Source organism: Lipomyces tetrasporus (genome assembly GCF_029532465.1).
Source record: "Lipomyces tetrasporus strain NRRL Y-64009 chromosome Unknown POJ06scaffold_1, whole genome shotgun sequence".
In the NCBI taxonomy this organism is placed as follows: Eukaryota; Fungi; Ascomycota; class Lipomycetes; order Lipomycetales; family Lipomycetaceae; genus Lipomyces; species Lipomyces tetrasporus.
The window spans coordinates 400362-413849 of NW_026611596.1; the positions used below are offsets into that span (position 1 = coordinate 400362).

The window sequence follows — 13488 nt, forward strand, 5'->3', positions numbered from 1 at the left end:
GGGAACGGAATGTGTCATGCTAGGAAACCAGATGGCGTTCAAGCCGTTTCAATAACATTTCGGACGCGGACGAGATAAGTTTCATCTCTTCAGCCAAGCCGCCTTTTAAGCCTTCGGATCTGGCGCCAGGCAAGCGTTGATCGGTGGAAATCAATAATCTGAACGCGGCCGAGCTCGGAATTCCACAAATTATTGGCCGAATGTAGATCTCCATGTTGCACTCCCAGCTCATTGATTTCTTTTACCGACCATCTAAAGGCCACCCGGCAACTCCACTTCATCCTTGACTAGATTAGCCCGTTTACCTCCCCACGACATTAACAGCATGTGCTCAATATCAGCACCCCTTGGAGGAAGTAGGCCATTTCCAAGTCAACAGTCTCAAGAAAAACTGGAACGGCAGATCCTTAGGCCCTCCGGAGTGCTCTGTAAACGTCAGGCTCGCGGCCAACCTCCTTCCAACCCAGATCAGTGGTGCCTTTGCAGACAAAGGTATAGCCATGAGAGCTTAAAGTTAGTTTGAAAGGTGCACCACATATGCCTGTTGTCCCCCACCCCCACTGAGTGCAGTAGTTATCAAGATCCGTGGCAAGTTGTTGCTTAATGAGCCGGGCCAGGTCCGCGATGTCGATAAGATGTCGATCAGTTTTCTCGCCACATCGATGTAGTCTTACATTGGGACAGTGAACGTCCAAATACCCTTTAGTAGGCAAGCCTATTAAACACCCTTGCGTGCAGTATGCCAGGAACTATGGGGACGATGTTCTCGCCCCGTACGAGTCTCCCGTGATTTCGAACGTCTGGCGCGTTCCTGCTCCGGTGACGAAGAGCGTTGGCTCAAATTCCTTTTCCTTCCCGAAGCATTAGAGTCCGAATCCGACGAATCGGCTGATGTGCGAATCGCGGCACCGTCGGAACCAGGCCGTTTCGAAAGTCATACCGTCGAGTCTTGATAGGTGGACGTGTCACAGAGGAAGATGAAGGGATGCATTCGGAGCCTGGAGGAGTTGCATTCTCTGAATCTGACGCAACGCATGGTCAAAATCCATCGTCCATTTCTTTAATTGATCCGACGCCCTATGTCGCCATTCTTGGCTTCGTGGCGTAGAACCAACGCTCATAAGACAGAAACTCAACATCCTGCCAACAGCCGTTATCGACTGTCGAAAATATGTTTCGTCATTCGACATCCATCTTGGGCTCCGATAAGAAATAATAAAGAGTTTCAGGGTTATCCTCGTGCACATGGAAAAAGACCGTGCAATAGCCATTCGTCAAGCAAGCATATGCAAGAACATCACGTATCATACCGTCGTATACTTGGGCCACCGCTGCTCGAGTTAACTGATCCGCGTTGAACTTGAGCCTTTCTTCGCCGTCGTTAGAGATCTTGACCCGCTGGATCACCCGAAGTTCATCTCGCGCAGTCCAGAGCGAAGATACTCAGCAGACAGCTTGTGCGCAGGCTTGTATTCGACGGTGTAGAGAAGTATTCTGTCGCCGTTCTCGGCAATGTAAATTGCGTTTGAGCTATTGTCGAAACGGATCTCAGCTCCTAGGTGAAACGTTTCTTGTGCGGCTGGAATGAAACACAATGTGGCTATTATGGCGTCATATACTTGGTTTTGCACAGCAGACCTTTCGTAGGTTGCAAGATCAGCTTCGCTCGCAAGTTGCTGGCGGCAAACACTCTCTCCAAGATATTGCAGGCAACCACTGGACGACAGAAGTCGTGATGGAGCCTCGTCGGGAGGCTGTAGAAATCTGTAGGCAGAGTCGAATACCTGTTGCTGGAGACTATGGAAGTCAGACCACGGACGAAGATATGTAGGACAATACCGTCCGGAGGGGTTGGTCAACGACCCTTTCGTTGTAAGATTTCTGTCCGTCTGAATCTTCAACGGTTCCGACAAAAAGGTGTGACAACAGTCGATGAATTATTCAGAAGTCGTTTTCTGGTTCTGATCTTCATCCTGCAGTAACCGCTCCTCCGCTTGGTTACGCTCGTCCTCCGCTAGTTTACGCAAGTACTCCGCTTGTTTAATCTCGTCCTCCACTATTTTCAGCTGCTTCTCCGCCTCCAGATACAGTTTCTTATAGCCCATACCGGATTGGCAATCACTTCGACGTCGACAACCCAATCAGTAGTACGCATATCGGAAGACTTAAGCTCCAAGGCGGATTCAAAGAACTATAAGTGAGTTGTGTGTGCCGACCTAAAGTGTGATGAAATCTGTGTCGTAGGGCTAGGGTTCGGTTAGAGAAACCGGTTTAGCCGGTGACTGGCTGGACACGAGTCCGACTGGAACGTTGGGTCTCTCATGGGCGGCATGATCTTTTGCTCCACCTTGTCCTGTGTGTCGGAAGATGGCGTCACATGAATCAGATAGGGTCATTACGGTGGGGACGAAGTCTTCTATGAAGTCATTGAACATGCCCAAGCCGTGAGACTAATAGTCCCACAATCCCGGGTTACCCCATTCAATGCCATTGGAACTAATTAGAAACACCATAATTTAAAAGTTGTAGATACATTTTCATCGCCAATTGACCCACAGAATAAGTCTTGATCGTATACAAGGCAATCGTTTATCGTTTACTTCAACTCGGGTGTGTCAGCATAAAGACCATACCTACATCAATTAGCACTATATCACAAGTAGTCATAATGATACTCACGAGCTAGAATAACGAGCACCGGCAACAACTTTTCCAGATTTCTGAACAAACTCATTGATATCATCAAACTCCTCTTTTGTCAACTGAACATATGCGGCGTTGATGTTCTCCTCCAATCGGGCGATCTTTGTGGTGCCTGGAATCGGGATCGCGCCCTTGGCAATCAACCAAGCTAGAGCCATCTGGCCAGGAGTAGCATTCTTCTTGGTCGCAAGGTGCTTGAACTCGTCAAGCAATTTCAAATTCGCGTCAAAATTCTCCTTTTGGAACCGCGGCGCATTGCGACGGTAGTCACCTTCGGGGAAGTCCTCAGGCTTGGTGTATGCCCCGGTAAGGAAACCTCTGCTTAGTGGCGAGTAAGCGACCACGGCGACACCAAGTTCGTTGCACGCTTCGATAAGGCCGTTCTGTTCCGCCTCGACCGCGAAGGGCGAGTACTCAATCTGCACCGCTGTGATGGGATGCACTGCGTACGCACGTCGAAGGGTCGCAGCAGAACACTCTGACAAGCCAAGATACTTTACTTTGCCCTGCTTGACTAGCTCAGCCATTGCACCGACAGTCACTTCAATCGGAAGCGACTGATCCATACGATGTTGGTAAAATAGATCAATCGTCTTGACACCCAACCGCTGCAACGACTCCTCACATGACTTCTTCACATAATCGGGCGAGCCATCGGTCGAGAAATCAGGCTTGATGCCGAACTTCGTGCACAGGAAGATCTCGGATCGCTTGCCCGTCTTTGCAAACCATCGCCCGATGACTTCCTCGTTGTTGTTATAGATCCTGGCAGTGTCCCAGAACGTGCAGCCTAGCTCGACAGCCTTATCGAGAACTGCGAAAGCGGCTTCATCGTCGAGTTTGGGCTCGTAGAACGCAGAAATGCCCTGGTTGTCACCTGTCAGTGCGTCTAGACAGTGTCTCGGTCCGCAGAACATACCATGGCACCGTAGCCGATGACGGTCACCTCGGGACCATCCTTGCCCAATTGCGTCCTAGGAAGTACCATCTTTGCGATGTAGTTACCAGAATCAACTCGCGATAGCGTTTAGGAAGTCGCGCTTTCCGCAGGGGCCCCCAGCGCAGATATCGCTGGTCCGGACTGAGATGATCTACAAGGAGGTTAGGGTTAAATGGCCAAAGATTAGCGGTTTAGCGTTTGCACGTGGTGACCATCGTGATGGTCTATTTCAGATAAATTCTGTACTGATGATTTATTAGTGTTGGTTGTAAAGCTGGAAATATCTCAATCGGAGTCAGGATGATCAATTGGGACTCACTTATTTTCAACACTGCGGCCTTTGCCTGTGCTCTTGTGGTTTTGGAGCTCGGTGCCGACAAGTTCGTCGACCACACGGAAATTGTCTCGAGTCGCCTCGGTGTTTCGCAGTCCCTAGTGGCCCTTCTGACGGCAGGCGCTGAGTGGGAAGAGGTCCGTATTCTCTCAGTTTAGTGCGTTCTCGATTCATACGCGCCTTCATACATTGTCTACTACTCCTGCGCTTCACTGACATCTTGTCAGCTTGCCGTAGTAATTGCTTCACTTTCTCAGCACCACTCCTCCCTCGCACTAGGCAATGTCGTCGGTTCCACTATCTCTAATATCCTCGGTGCATTTTCACTTGGACTTCTCTTCCATAACTCCAATGGTAATGGCCTCGTGTTCGATGGAAGCTCAAAGATCTACTCTGCAATTTTGCTCGTCATGACTACCGTGGTCACAGTTGCTCTTGTGAATCTGAGAATTGCTGGGAGAGCTTTCGGCGGGTTTCTGATTGGATCATTTGTCTTGTATATAGGATCAGTTGTGTGGGCGATTAGCCGGGGAAGAATGTCTGCACCTGAACTCTCGGATAGTGACGACAGCAGTGACGAGGGTGAGAGTGAGGCAGACACTGACGAGGACAATGAGATAATGGAAAACGCGAGGAAGGGGGTCAGCCGTCAAGACGAGGACGGAGCTAGAATAGAAAATGGCGGATCAGATAGCATTCCGCTCCGCATAATAACTCCGAGATCGTCCTTGTCATCTCCGTCACAGCGCCCGTCCCGTCCGTCCCGCCCGTCGCGTCCATCTCGCCCAACGCGCGGACTAACGTACCATGTTTTCCAGCTTCTTCTCGGCTTCCTCGCCGTGTGTCTCTCTGGTTATATTCTGTCACACAGCGCTTCCACGATAGCAGCTGAGCTCCAAATTTCCGGCTTCTTCTTTGGAGTCGTAATCCTCTCGCTTGCGACCACTCTCCCGGAGAAATTCGTCGCCATGCTCAGCGGGTTTCGTGGTCATGGGGGTATCCTCGTTGCGAATACCGTGGGGAGTAACATGTTTCTATTGACTCTGTGTCTCGGAATCGTACTCATTGATACAGGGGGAACATTTGATGCAGGTTCAGTGAGTGTCATGGAGCTAGGAATCATGTGGGCTTCCACTCTAGCTCTTGTGGGGACTGTGTGGTTTGGAGGCAAGTGGAGTAGAACCATAGGGGCGGGTATGGTCGGACTTTATATGATGTTCTTAGTGTTGGAGGTCACTTTGAACAAAGACGAGGCTTAAGTGGTAGAGAGCAAGATATTTCTACGGCCCATGGTACTGCATAACAAAGCAGAGGCTACGAGAATGGCCCAGTCACCCTAAGCACGATTTGTAACAGAATAGATTCGCCAGGCCTGACAGGGAATAGACAAGCTGACAAAATAATTGGTCAGAATGGTTTAAAGTTTCAGGGTTTCTATAAGTTCTCACTTTCTGGATTTGAAGACCACTAGGTCGACAAGTCACTGCCATCGAATGAAGTCCATATGGCCCAGCTCGAACGCAGAATTCACTATTATAGAAAACTCCTGGCCGAATTCATCGTGCTGGGTATGTTCAAGGGGCATGCAATTCACTCTATGGTCGATGTGAAGCGGGACTTCTGCGATCTCTGCAAGGACCCCGGACCTGTTGCTAGTTTCAATGAAGTAGGGAAACTTATCAGCGATTCTCTCAGGACACCCAACCAGACACAGCAAACTGCCGATACAATCACGTTGGAAGCCCCGACAGCCACAACCGATCAAGTTATTGAAGCGCTCGTGGCAAAAATGTCAACAGGGGAGCGAAGGTTAACATAGCTCCGTTGAAGCTCAAGCGTCCCCCCAAACTCACGATACACAGGAATCAATGTTTTCGGCCGTTAGCGTCAAAGCTAACTAACGCCGCAAGACAGCCTCGAAGAAGACAGGAGCGCCTTTCAGTCCTTCGAACTTTGTAGCTATGCAGATAACAAACTTCATGAACATGCTAACACATTGCTTAGACTAATGCATTCAACTTCAGCGAAAGAAATAGACACCTTAATGGCAAAATACTTGTGTATCAAATGTCTCAGATGTAGCAGTTCCGTATATTGTGAATCATATATTATCTTATGTCGTTAGATTCATATTACGTCCAAACAAATGCACAGCTACTACAACTTGCATTTGAAGCCTTTATGGGACAGACTGCGATCGCACTACCTCTGAATAAACATACGGATGTAAATGTCTGTCTGCCGATGAAATTATCGCTCTTCCACAGTCCTACAAGCCGTATTCCCCAAGCTTAGCTCCTGACAAGGAGCATGCATCGCCTTCAAGAATGGGTAGCAAAAGTCACTGAAAGCCTCAACTTTAGGCTAGCAGATCTCACAGCCAGTTCAGGGGTGTAGGAGCCGCTGCGATGCTTGTTGGCCATCCGACGATCCCTAACCCTGAATTCAGTAGTTGCAAGCGGAATCTTGTCAGCGATGAGATAACACGCTCCTGAGTGCTTACGTAGCGTGATGCTACTGAAATATACAGAACCTGAAACGTCGACAATTACTTTCAGACCTCTGTCCGCGAAGCCCATGAATTTCTGACCGATTACTGACGCTGCGCTGTGAAATGGAATTGGACTACGGCTAGATATCAGACGGCGTAGTCGTCACATCGATTTCTATTTGACCTCGGAGTGAATTCGGGAAGCCAGCAGGTCAGATTTTCCTCTTCACAAATAAATAAACAACGCACCGCACCGCACCGCACATTCTGAATTATGTGCTACTAATTGAAAAATTGTTGCGTATGAAGGAATAGATGACGTTGGTTGCATCGGCTTCTCTAGAATTTTGAGGTAGATACCGGAATAATATTAAGTATGCACATTTGATTGACGGTCGCCAACGAACCGTCAGGTTATCCGTCTTACACTCTGAAGCAGCGTCAATGTATCCCAGTTGGTTGATACTAGACAGGGAGAAGGATATGCATTAATCAAAACCGTCCTTGACAACTTATGTACACTAGTCAAGCTATGCAAAATATACCCAATATGTACAAGGACATATCCTAAACTACTCCGCATTCACGGACGCATATAACAAGTTAGTCTCATGAATCGTTCTTCCAATCTGCAGCAAATTTCTCGCACAATCCACCGTCGTGTCGTCAAAGGCGTCGTGATATACCATCCCCTCTCCAAATGCTACTCGTGTCAATCCCGCTACCAACTCATACTTAGCACCGTACGGATTCAAGATGTTTGGGTTATCTGCGATTGACGAGACTGGTCGGCAATCGTCGGCTGGGGTGTCGCTGCCGAAGTGCATTCGATGAAGTAATTGCACGACCAAGGAAATTAAGTCAGTCCTAGTCATATTAGTTGGCTGTTGCCTACGACTTGCATCGTGCAACTCACCGTTCAGTATTATTATGTACAAAGCCATTTTCGTATACCCTATCCAACTGTTGCGAAACACAACAAATCAATCGCGCGGTTACCTTCGCATGGTCGGCCATCAGGCTCTGTCCATGCCTCGTACAGGCTATCGCTCGAAGCGTATTCACAATCTGCAGTCGCGAAGACACAATCTCAAGTTCGTACTCATATTCGTCATAATCCGGATGCTGCGTGTTTTCAGCCATCTCCACACGGATGACAGAAAATCCGACAGGATCGTCGATTAGTAACCGAGTCAGGTTATCTACTATGTGCGATTCTGCACTAGACTGATCATCTTGAGCTTGCAACACTGGACCGAAAGAACCTGGCAATACAGATGCGGCGAGAATTCGAGACGTAGACTGGTGAAATCGTATCGATAGTCGCGGAGTAACGTGCCTATTTGCAAGCATGCGCAATACGAATTCAATCGACACGGACTGCCAAACGCCCATAATTCGGTTGCTATGCTTGCTGTAGCTTCCTTGCCTGTCGTCAAGCACACATACTACTGATTCAAATAGTGAGAGTACGGCAAGCTGTGTCTTCGCTTGCCAGTCTGTAGAGTGGAGGATAGCTCGGGATTCTAGTCGTACAAAAGTTTCCTGACAAGCCACGACGACACCTTGCAACATTGTGAGCGAAATTATATTTGGGTTATAGGTGACAATAAATTTCAGAACGCTAAGGAGAGGATCAATGGTCGTCATCTATAATACATTAAATTATCGATAACACAATTGTGGCAGGAAGTACTCACAGTCGTACTATGTATTACTTGGCTCTGCCAGAGTTCCATAGTTCGTAGTATCAATGACTCCACCAGAGATTCTAAAGTCCTATTCTCCGTATTGATGATGCTGGTAATTGCTGCAGAGATTGACCCAGAGTATTTTGTACATCCATCGTTATCCTTGAGTTCGACTGAACGTTGTGAGAGAACATCAAACAGATTGCCGCCATTTGACTCTAGCTGGCAACTGTACAACTTTGTCACAAACTACGCCTTGTAAGAACATGCAATTCCAAGTCATAATGAGTCAGCATACCTCGTACTTATCTTCAACTGGTATCCGGACCTCGTCCGTCACTATTTCCTTTTCCTGTATAATCTCCTTCGGAGTAGTTGACATGCTCTCAGAACCATGACCGAATAGGGCAGATCCCGTTGAAGAATCACGACTGCTCATAGACTCTCTATTAGTCGTCTCCCTCAGGACATTCCTATTATCTTCAATATCAGCCGAATCCGGTCTTCGCCTCTTCCTGCCAATTTTTGTTGGCGAGATCGGAACATCGAAGCCGTCTCGCAATCCAGACGATCTATCCGCGCGTTTCGGTTTTCGAGGACTAGGAGACGTTTTAAATTCGCTCGCAGCTGACTGAGGCTCCCGTTGTACAGCGCGTTCACGTAGCTTGTCCATCACATCTTTAAGATCGCGCTCCATGAATGCCCGTTCAGCCTGTAAGCGGTCGATCTCGCGCCGAAGCTCTGCAACCTCTGTATCGTGGCGTTCCTTTTCGGTCTCTTGAACGCTTCTGAGATGTGCGATAGTCTGATCATGAACCGTATTAATATTTATCATATGGCTCCGAATGATGGAAATTTCCCCCCGAGCAGTTTGTAAGGATGTTAGAGCTTCATCCCGCGCTCTCTGAAGTTCGGTATTGTGTTTACGGAGCTACAGCTTCAAGTTAGCTATACCTGCTAGCGATAGACCTCGCAAATGACGTACTTCTTCTAGCTGTGTCACTAGGGCCACTACCTCGTTCGTTGACTCTCCTCTGCGCTGCAGACCAGGCTGATGACTCCACGCATTCAATTCTGCATGCTGGCGCATAATGTCATCCATTGCCAGCTCATCTCCATCGTCTTCCTCTGCAAAAAAGTCCTCCACCTGCGACGACGCCGCGTTAACCGGCACGCGAACTGACTCCGGTTTCGACCGAGTGCTCACCGCTTGACTGAGCTTGTACGCATTTTCTTCCAGCAGTTGTAACTCCTGCTCGTCGATATCATCGTAAAATTCGTAGTCCTCGTCATCGGCCGTCCCTGTCTTGGACGTACAGTTCGCCTTCGTGTTATCGTTGTCAGAGTAGACGCTGAAAGCCATTTTTGGCTGGACCATTGATCCTGTCGATTCCTGCCTTAGTGCGCCACCACTGCTTCCGGTGTAGGACAATTTAACGGAAATACACCCATAGTTCGTATTCGAAGGCTTAGAATTGAATCGACAAGCTGCTTGTCTGAGGTGATACTCAAGAGTGTGCGCGTGGGGTTTGTTGTGGTAGAGTCAAACTAAACTCTAACAGCCTATCTAATCTATATGAGGTTAGTGTATTCCTTTATTAAGCTAGATTGAAACCTATAGTTATCGTGATGATCTCTAACATTTGAGCTTACGAAAATTTTCGTGTTTAAGTCCCAAAGTAAATAGCTGCGCCATCTCATCTGGTACTCTTTAAAATTCCAAGGGTGCGTTTGAGGACTCTAGAATCGTGCCCAGCTACGGGCCATTTATTATTTACCATTTAGAAGAAGCCTTCATACTCTGTGGAAGTCTCTGATCATTTGAACTAGATCTCGTGTTTGGTCTCAGCCTGTTTGGTATGCCTCCACAACGAACTCCTCACCGGGTGCGATCGAATTCCGGCCCGCCCTCATTCATGCCGGAAGCTGCAGTTCCGATCCATACTCGCGACAAAGACACGCAGCGGCTGATTGTCGTGCTTGCCCAGGCGTGTTTGGAAACTCACAAGGTGCCTTCTCGGAACGGCGCCCAGGGTGATCGCTATGCTCTTCTGAACTGCGATGATCATCAGGGCTTGCTGAAGCGTATGCAGCGGGATATTGCGGATGCAAGACCGGATATCACGCACCAGGTTCGTTCTTGTCGATGGGTTTGCTTTTTTGCCTGATTCGTGTACTGATTAGTATTTACAGTGCCTGTTGACACTGCTCGATTCGCCCATTAATAAAGCTGGAAAGCTTCAAGTGTATATTCTCACAGCTAAAGGTGTATTGATCGAAGTCAACCCGTCGGTCCGAATTCCGCGCACATTCAAGCGATTCTCGGGGTTAATGGTCCAGCTCCTTCACAAGCTCTCTATCCGGTCCGTCAACTCGCAAGAGAAACTCCTCAAAGTGATCAAGAACCCAATTTCAGATCATCTCCCAACCAAATGTCGAAAAATCACATTATCAGCCGACGCACCTGTCCAGAGAGTTCAGGATTATGTGCGGACTTTGGATCCCGATGAAAGTGTTTGCGTGTTTGTCGGCGCGATGGCTCATGGCGCGGACGATTTCGCGGATGAGTGGGTTGATGAAAAGATTGGCGTTTCGCAGTTTTCGTTGTCCGCATCTGTTGCTTGCAGCAAGTTTTGCCACGGATGTGAGGATGCGTGGGGAATCATGTGAGGTCTTGCGTGCGTTGCTCGTTTCATGTATTGGTCGTCAAAATTGTAGTTTTTTCTATTATGGAGTTTCGGATTTTATGCATGTTGCAGTTGTCAAAATCGTTTCGGTTGGTTACTTTTCATGAGTAGCGTGGCTTTATGAAGCGCGGAAATTGCGATTCTACTAATACATAAGGTAAATACAAATGTGCAGAGTTTACTGTTACACGCGTCATATAGTAGGATAAGACGGTACAGGTCGGTCATCGGACTGGTCTGCAGTAGCAGTCCAGTGCTTCCACTTCATGCGTTTCCTCTAGGGTTCGTCTGCGATTACGATCGCTATATCGGAGGCTGCTATTCGGCCAATCTGTAACGCAAAGGAAGTGAATATTGCATGTGTACATCGTATTCTCCTGTCCGCTTTCCTGGGCAGTACGTTGCCGGCAATGAAATGACGTCCAGTAAAACGATTCGTTGCCGCCATAGAATAAAATTTTCGTACAGCAGGCCGAACAACGCCGTCCATATTGGTCATCCTCTCTGCATATCGTATCTCGATAAACTCACCGGCCATACCAGTCACCTATATGCTACTCATGCTTCATCTGCTCGCATTGCTGCTCATTCTCCCTCTCTCCTTTCATCAGAATCTCGCGGTATTCCTTCATCATCTCTCAATATGCCGGATAATTTCCTTGCAATAAGGAACATGTGCCGCACTGCGGGCAATACTGCGCACGTCAACAGCAAGAACGCATCACAATCGACAGTGACCCATTCTCGACATTATTAACGATCCGGTGCCGCCGATCACGATTAAAAAGGACGAGGGAATGGCCGTTGCCTTTGTCGCATATTTGAATGCCAAGAGGACTTGGCGGACGGCTCCCATACAGAGCTACGAGGCCGAAGTCGGTTCCAAATGCACTGGCTCAGCGTTAGCGTGCTCAGAAGCATCAGCATCGATAACTCATTTAACAACTACATCTGCCCGAGCCAAAGTAGACCCCATTTCCGCTGTTTGGCCAGACAATATATCGATCTCTGGGGGTATCGTGCCAATCGATTGCAGAAGCGGTCCTCGAAATCCCAAGGATCGTGTGGCCACGGTTAAGCAGTTCTATCGTGACATGGCGTCCGGTAAAGCCAGTGGAGCCTATGACCGCAACTGTCCGTGGCACTATTCTCTGTTTTAGTCGTCGTTTGTCTAGTACACTAGTACATATCGGAGATGGTGTAGGATTCTCGAAGGTGGCTTAGGTGCGGGGGTTGTGCGGCGTTCCTCGACTGAAACTTTAACTGCAGACATCAAAATGCAAAGCCGCACAACCACCACAAATATTTACAGTGTAACGCCGTTAAGCCGATGTAATGTTTACAGCCATTTCATATCGGCTTAGCGAGGTTATCGATTTATTGAAATTGGATTAATAGCCGTGAGGCGAATTTTCGCAGAAAATAGTATCGGTTTAACAGGGTTATCGGCTTACAGCGAATCGGCTTAACGGGGTTCTACTGTAGTAAATCTTCAACGAAGTTCATTTACAATACATCCTGCAATCTAACCTATAGTTAGACGATCTCGACCTTCCAGTGTAACTGCTCGCCTGCTTTGAATGGGACAACGGCACCTGCACCCTCGCCCAGCAATGCCGGCACGACATTCTCCTCTTTTCTCAACACGACGGTCCACTCCGGCTCCTTCTCTTGAATTTTATAAAACTGCCGGCCAAAGTCACACAAAAAGGCCGCTAATTTATCAAGCTTTCCCAACTGATAAAACGCCTCGGCCACATACGCGGCCGCATGAGTCTGTGTAAAAACGCCGGCGGCAGCGTTTTTTCCCTTTTCTTTATTGCCGATAGGATGCGGAGCCGAATCTGAGCCGAAGAAAAACTTTGGATCACCAGACGTAGCGGCATCCAGCAATGCCTGTTTATCTGATGGGAATTTGGCGACCGGTTTGCAGTAATTCAGTGAATTTCCGGCCCAATTATCTATGGTCAGGAATAAATGGTGCGCCGTGATAGTTGCGGCGACAGTAGGTCCGCATTCTTTGACGGCCTGCACTGCGGCTGCGGAAGTGCAGTGTTCGAGCACAATTCGTAGTCTGGGGAAACGGGAGTGAATATCCTTGAGTGTTGGCAGAAATTCTTCTTCGGCGTTGAGAACGTGGATGTGTCCTGACGACGGGCATTCGCCGTGTAAATTAAGAACCATACCTTCTTCCTCCATTGCCGCGAATGTGGGGTAGTATGGTATGTAAGAAGCGACGCCGTAGTCGGAATTTGTGGTCACGCCCGCAGGGTAGCATTTCACACCGGTAATGCCCGCATTCGCGGCCTCGTGGATAACTTCTGGCGTGATTTCGGGAGAGAGGTAGAGTGTCATGATATACGAAATGCTCGAGTCAACCGCTTCTAATCTGGACTTGTAGGCGAGGACGTCAGCGACACAGGTCAATGGTGGAACCAGGTTGGGCTGCTTCCATTAGCATTGATTCAAAGACGGCAACACGGCAGAGGAATACCATAATGTAGGCGACAGAGACACCACCCTGCTTAATGGTCGGAATGACCAGTCTCATCATGTCGCCATCGCGGACATGAACATGAAAGTCTGCCACTGGCCTTGATAGGGTAATTGTATCAGCCATAGCGGAGGTGGTCGAAAATGCG

General features: G+C 48.4%; 6 protein-coding genes across 6 annotated transcripts; 2 read left to right on the plus strand and 4 right to left on the minus strand.

The window, feature by feature from the left end:
* Window positions 1–89: 89 nt before the first annotated feature.
* On the minus strand, window positions 90–2105 carry POJ06DRAFT_279299 (uncharacterized protein; the record flags this gene model as incomplete). Its single annotated transcript, XM_056189799.1, has 9 exons — window positions 90–238; window positions 264–330; window positions 435–727; window positions 751–888; window positions 1028–1160; window positions 1189–1366; window positions 1408–1693; window positions 1715–1881; window positions 1984–2105. The coding sequence occupies 9 exons, from the start codon at window positions 2103–2105 to the stop codon at window positions 90–92; spliced, it is 1533 nt and encodes a 510-aa protein (XP_056046984.1).
* Window positions 2106–2240: 135 nt separating this feature from the next.
* POJ06DRAFT_216991 (NADP-dependent oxidoreductase domain-containing protein) lies at window positions 2241–3795 on the minus strand. Its single transcript, XM_056185545.1, has 3 exons — window positions 3623–3795; window positions 2680–3569; window positions 2241–2633 (listed from the first exon to the last, which is right to left on the minus strand). Exons 1-3 carry the CDS (start codon window positions 3689–3691, stop codon window positions 2597–2599), a joined length of 996 nt encoding a protein of 331 aa, XP_056046985.1. The 5' UTR covers window positions 3692–3795; the 3' UTR covers window positions 2241–2596.
* On the plus strand, window positions 3783–5359 carry POJ06DRAFT_3033 (uncharacterized protein). Its single transcript, XM_056190799.1, has 2 exons — window positions 3783–4114; window positions 4205–5359. The coding sequence occupies exons 1-2, from the start codon at window positions 3944–3946 to the stop codon at window positions 5234–5236; spliced, it is 1203 nt and encodes a 400-aa protein (XP_056046986.1). The 5' UTR covers window positions 3783–3943; the 3' UTR covers window positions 5237–5359.
* Window positions 5360–6803: 1444 nt separating this feature from the next.
* On the minus strand, window positions 6804–9670 carry POJ06DRAFT_3055 (uncharacterized protein). Its single transcript, XM_056190843.1, has 5 exons — window positions 9145–9670; window positions 8458–9090; window positions 8169–8408; window positions 7385–8118; window positions 6804–7335 (listed from the first exon to the last, which is right to left on the minus strand). Exons 1-5 carry the CDS (start codon window positions 9535–9537, stop codon window positions 7041–7043), a joined length of 2295 nt encoding a protein of 764 aa, XP_056046987.1. The 5' UTR covers window positions 9538–9670; the 3' UTR covers window positions 6804–7040.
* A 153-nt stretch (window positions 9671–9823) lies between these two features.
* On the plus strand, window positions 9824–11014 carry POJ06DRAFT_242182 (Alpha/beta knot methyltransferase). Its single transcript, XM_056186200.1, has 2 exons — window positions 9824–10291; window positions 10353–11014. The coding sequence occupies exons 1-2, from the start codon at window positions 10019–10021 to the stop codon at window positions 10827–10829; spliced, it is 750 nt and encodes a 249-aa protein (XP_056046988.1). The 5' UTR covers window positions 9824–10018; the 3' UTR covers window positions 10830–11014.
* A 1368-nt stretch (window positions 11015–12382) lies between these two features.
* Window positions 12383–13466, minus strand: POJ06DRAFT_264366 (uncharacterized protein; the record flags this gene model as incomplete). The annotated part of the gene is made up of 2 exons (XM_056189001.1): window positions 12383–13291; window positions 13341–13466. 2 exons carry the CDS (start codon window positions 13464–13466, stop codon window positions 12383–12385), a joined length of 1035 nt encoding a protein of 344 aa, XP_056046989.1.
* Between the last annotated feature and the right edge of the window lie 22 nt (window positions 13467–13488).

What these genes read in the sequence shown, in the direction of transcription:
- POJ06DRAFT_216991 (XM_056185545.1), bottom strand. Translation starts at nt 3,691, where the DNA reads ATGGTACTTCCTAGGACGCAATTGGGCAAGGATGGTCCCGAGGTGACC. An exon ending in TCATCGGCTACGGTGCCATG is followed by an intron (nt 3,570 to 3,622) that starts GTATGTTCTGCG and finishes GGTGACAACCAG; the next exon opens with GGCATTTCTGCGTTCTACGA. An exon ending in GGTGCTCGTTATTCTAGCTC is followed by an intron (nt 2,634 to 2,679) that starts GTGAGTATCATT and finishes TAATTGATGTAG; the next exon opens with GTATGGTCTTTATGCTGACA.
- POJ06DRAFT_3033 (XM_056190799.1), top strand. Translation starts at nt 3,944, where the DNA reads ATGATCAATTGGGACTCACTTATTTTCAACACTGCGGCCTTTGCCTGT. An exon ending in CAGGCGCTGAGTGGGAAGAG is followed by an intron (nt 4,115 to 4,204) that starts GTCCGTATTCTC and finishes ACATCTTGTCAG; the next exon opens with CTTGCCGTAGTAATTGCTTC.
- POJ06DRAFT_3055 (XM_056190843.1), bottom strand. Translation starts at nt 9,537, where the DNA reads ATGGTCCAGCCAAAAATGGCTTTCAGCGTCTACTCTGACAACGATAAC. An exon ending in TAGTGACACAGCTAGAAGAA is followed by an intron (nt 9,091 to 9,144) that starts GTACGTCATTTG and finishes TTGAAGCTGTAG; the next exon opens with CTCCGTAAACACAATACCGA. An exon ending in CAGTTGAAGATAAGTACGAG is followed by an intron (nt 8,409 to 8,457) that starts GTATGCTGACTC and finishes TACAAGGCGTAG; the next exon opens with TTTGTGACAAAGTTGTACAG.
- POJ06DRAFT_242182 (XM_056186200.1), top strand. Translation starts at nt 10,019, where the DNA reads ATGCCTCCACAACGAACTCCTCACCGGGTGCGATCGAATTCCGGCCCG. An exon ending in GACCGGATATCACGCACCAG is followed by an intron (nt 10,292 to 10,352) that starts GTTCGTTCTTGT and finishes TAGTATTTACAG; the next exon opens with TGCCTGTTGACACTGCTCGA.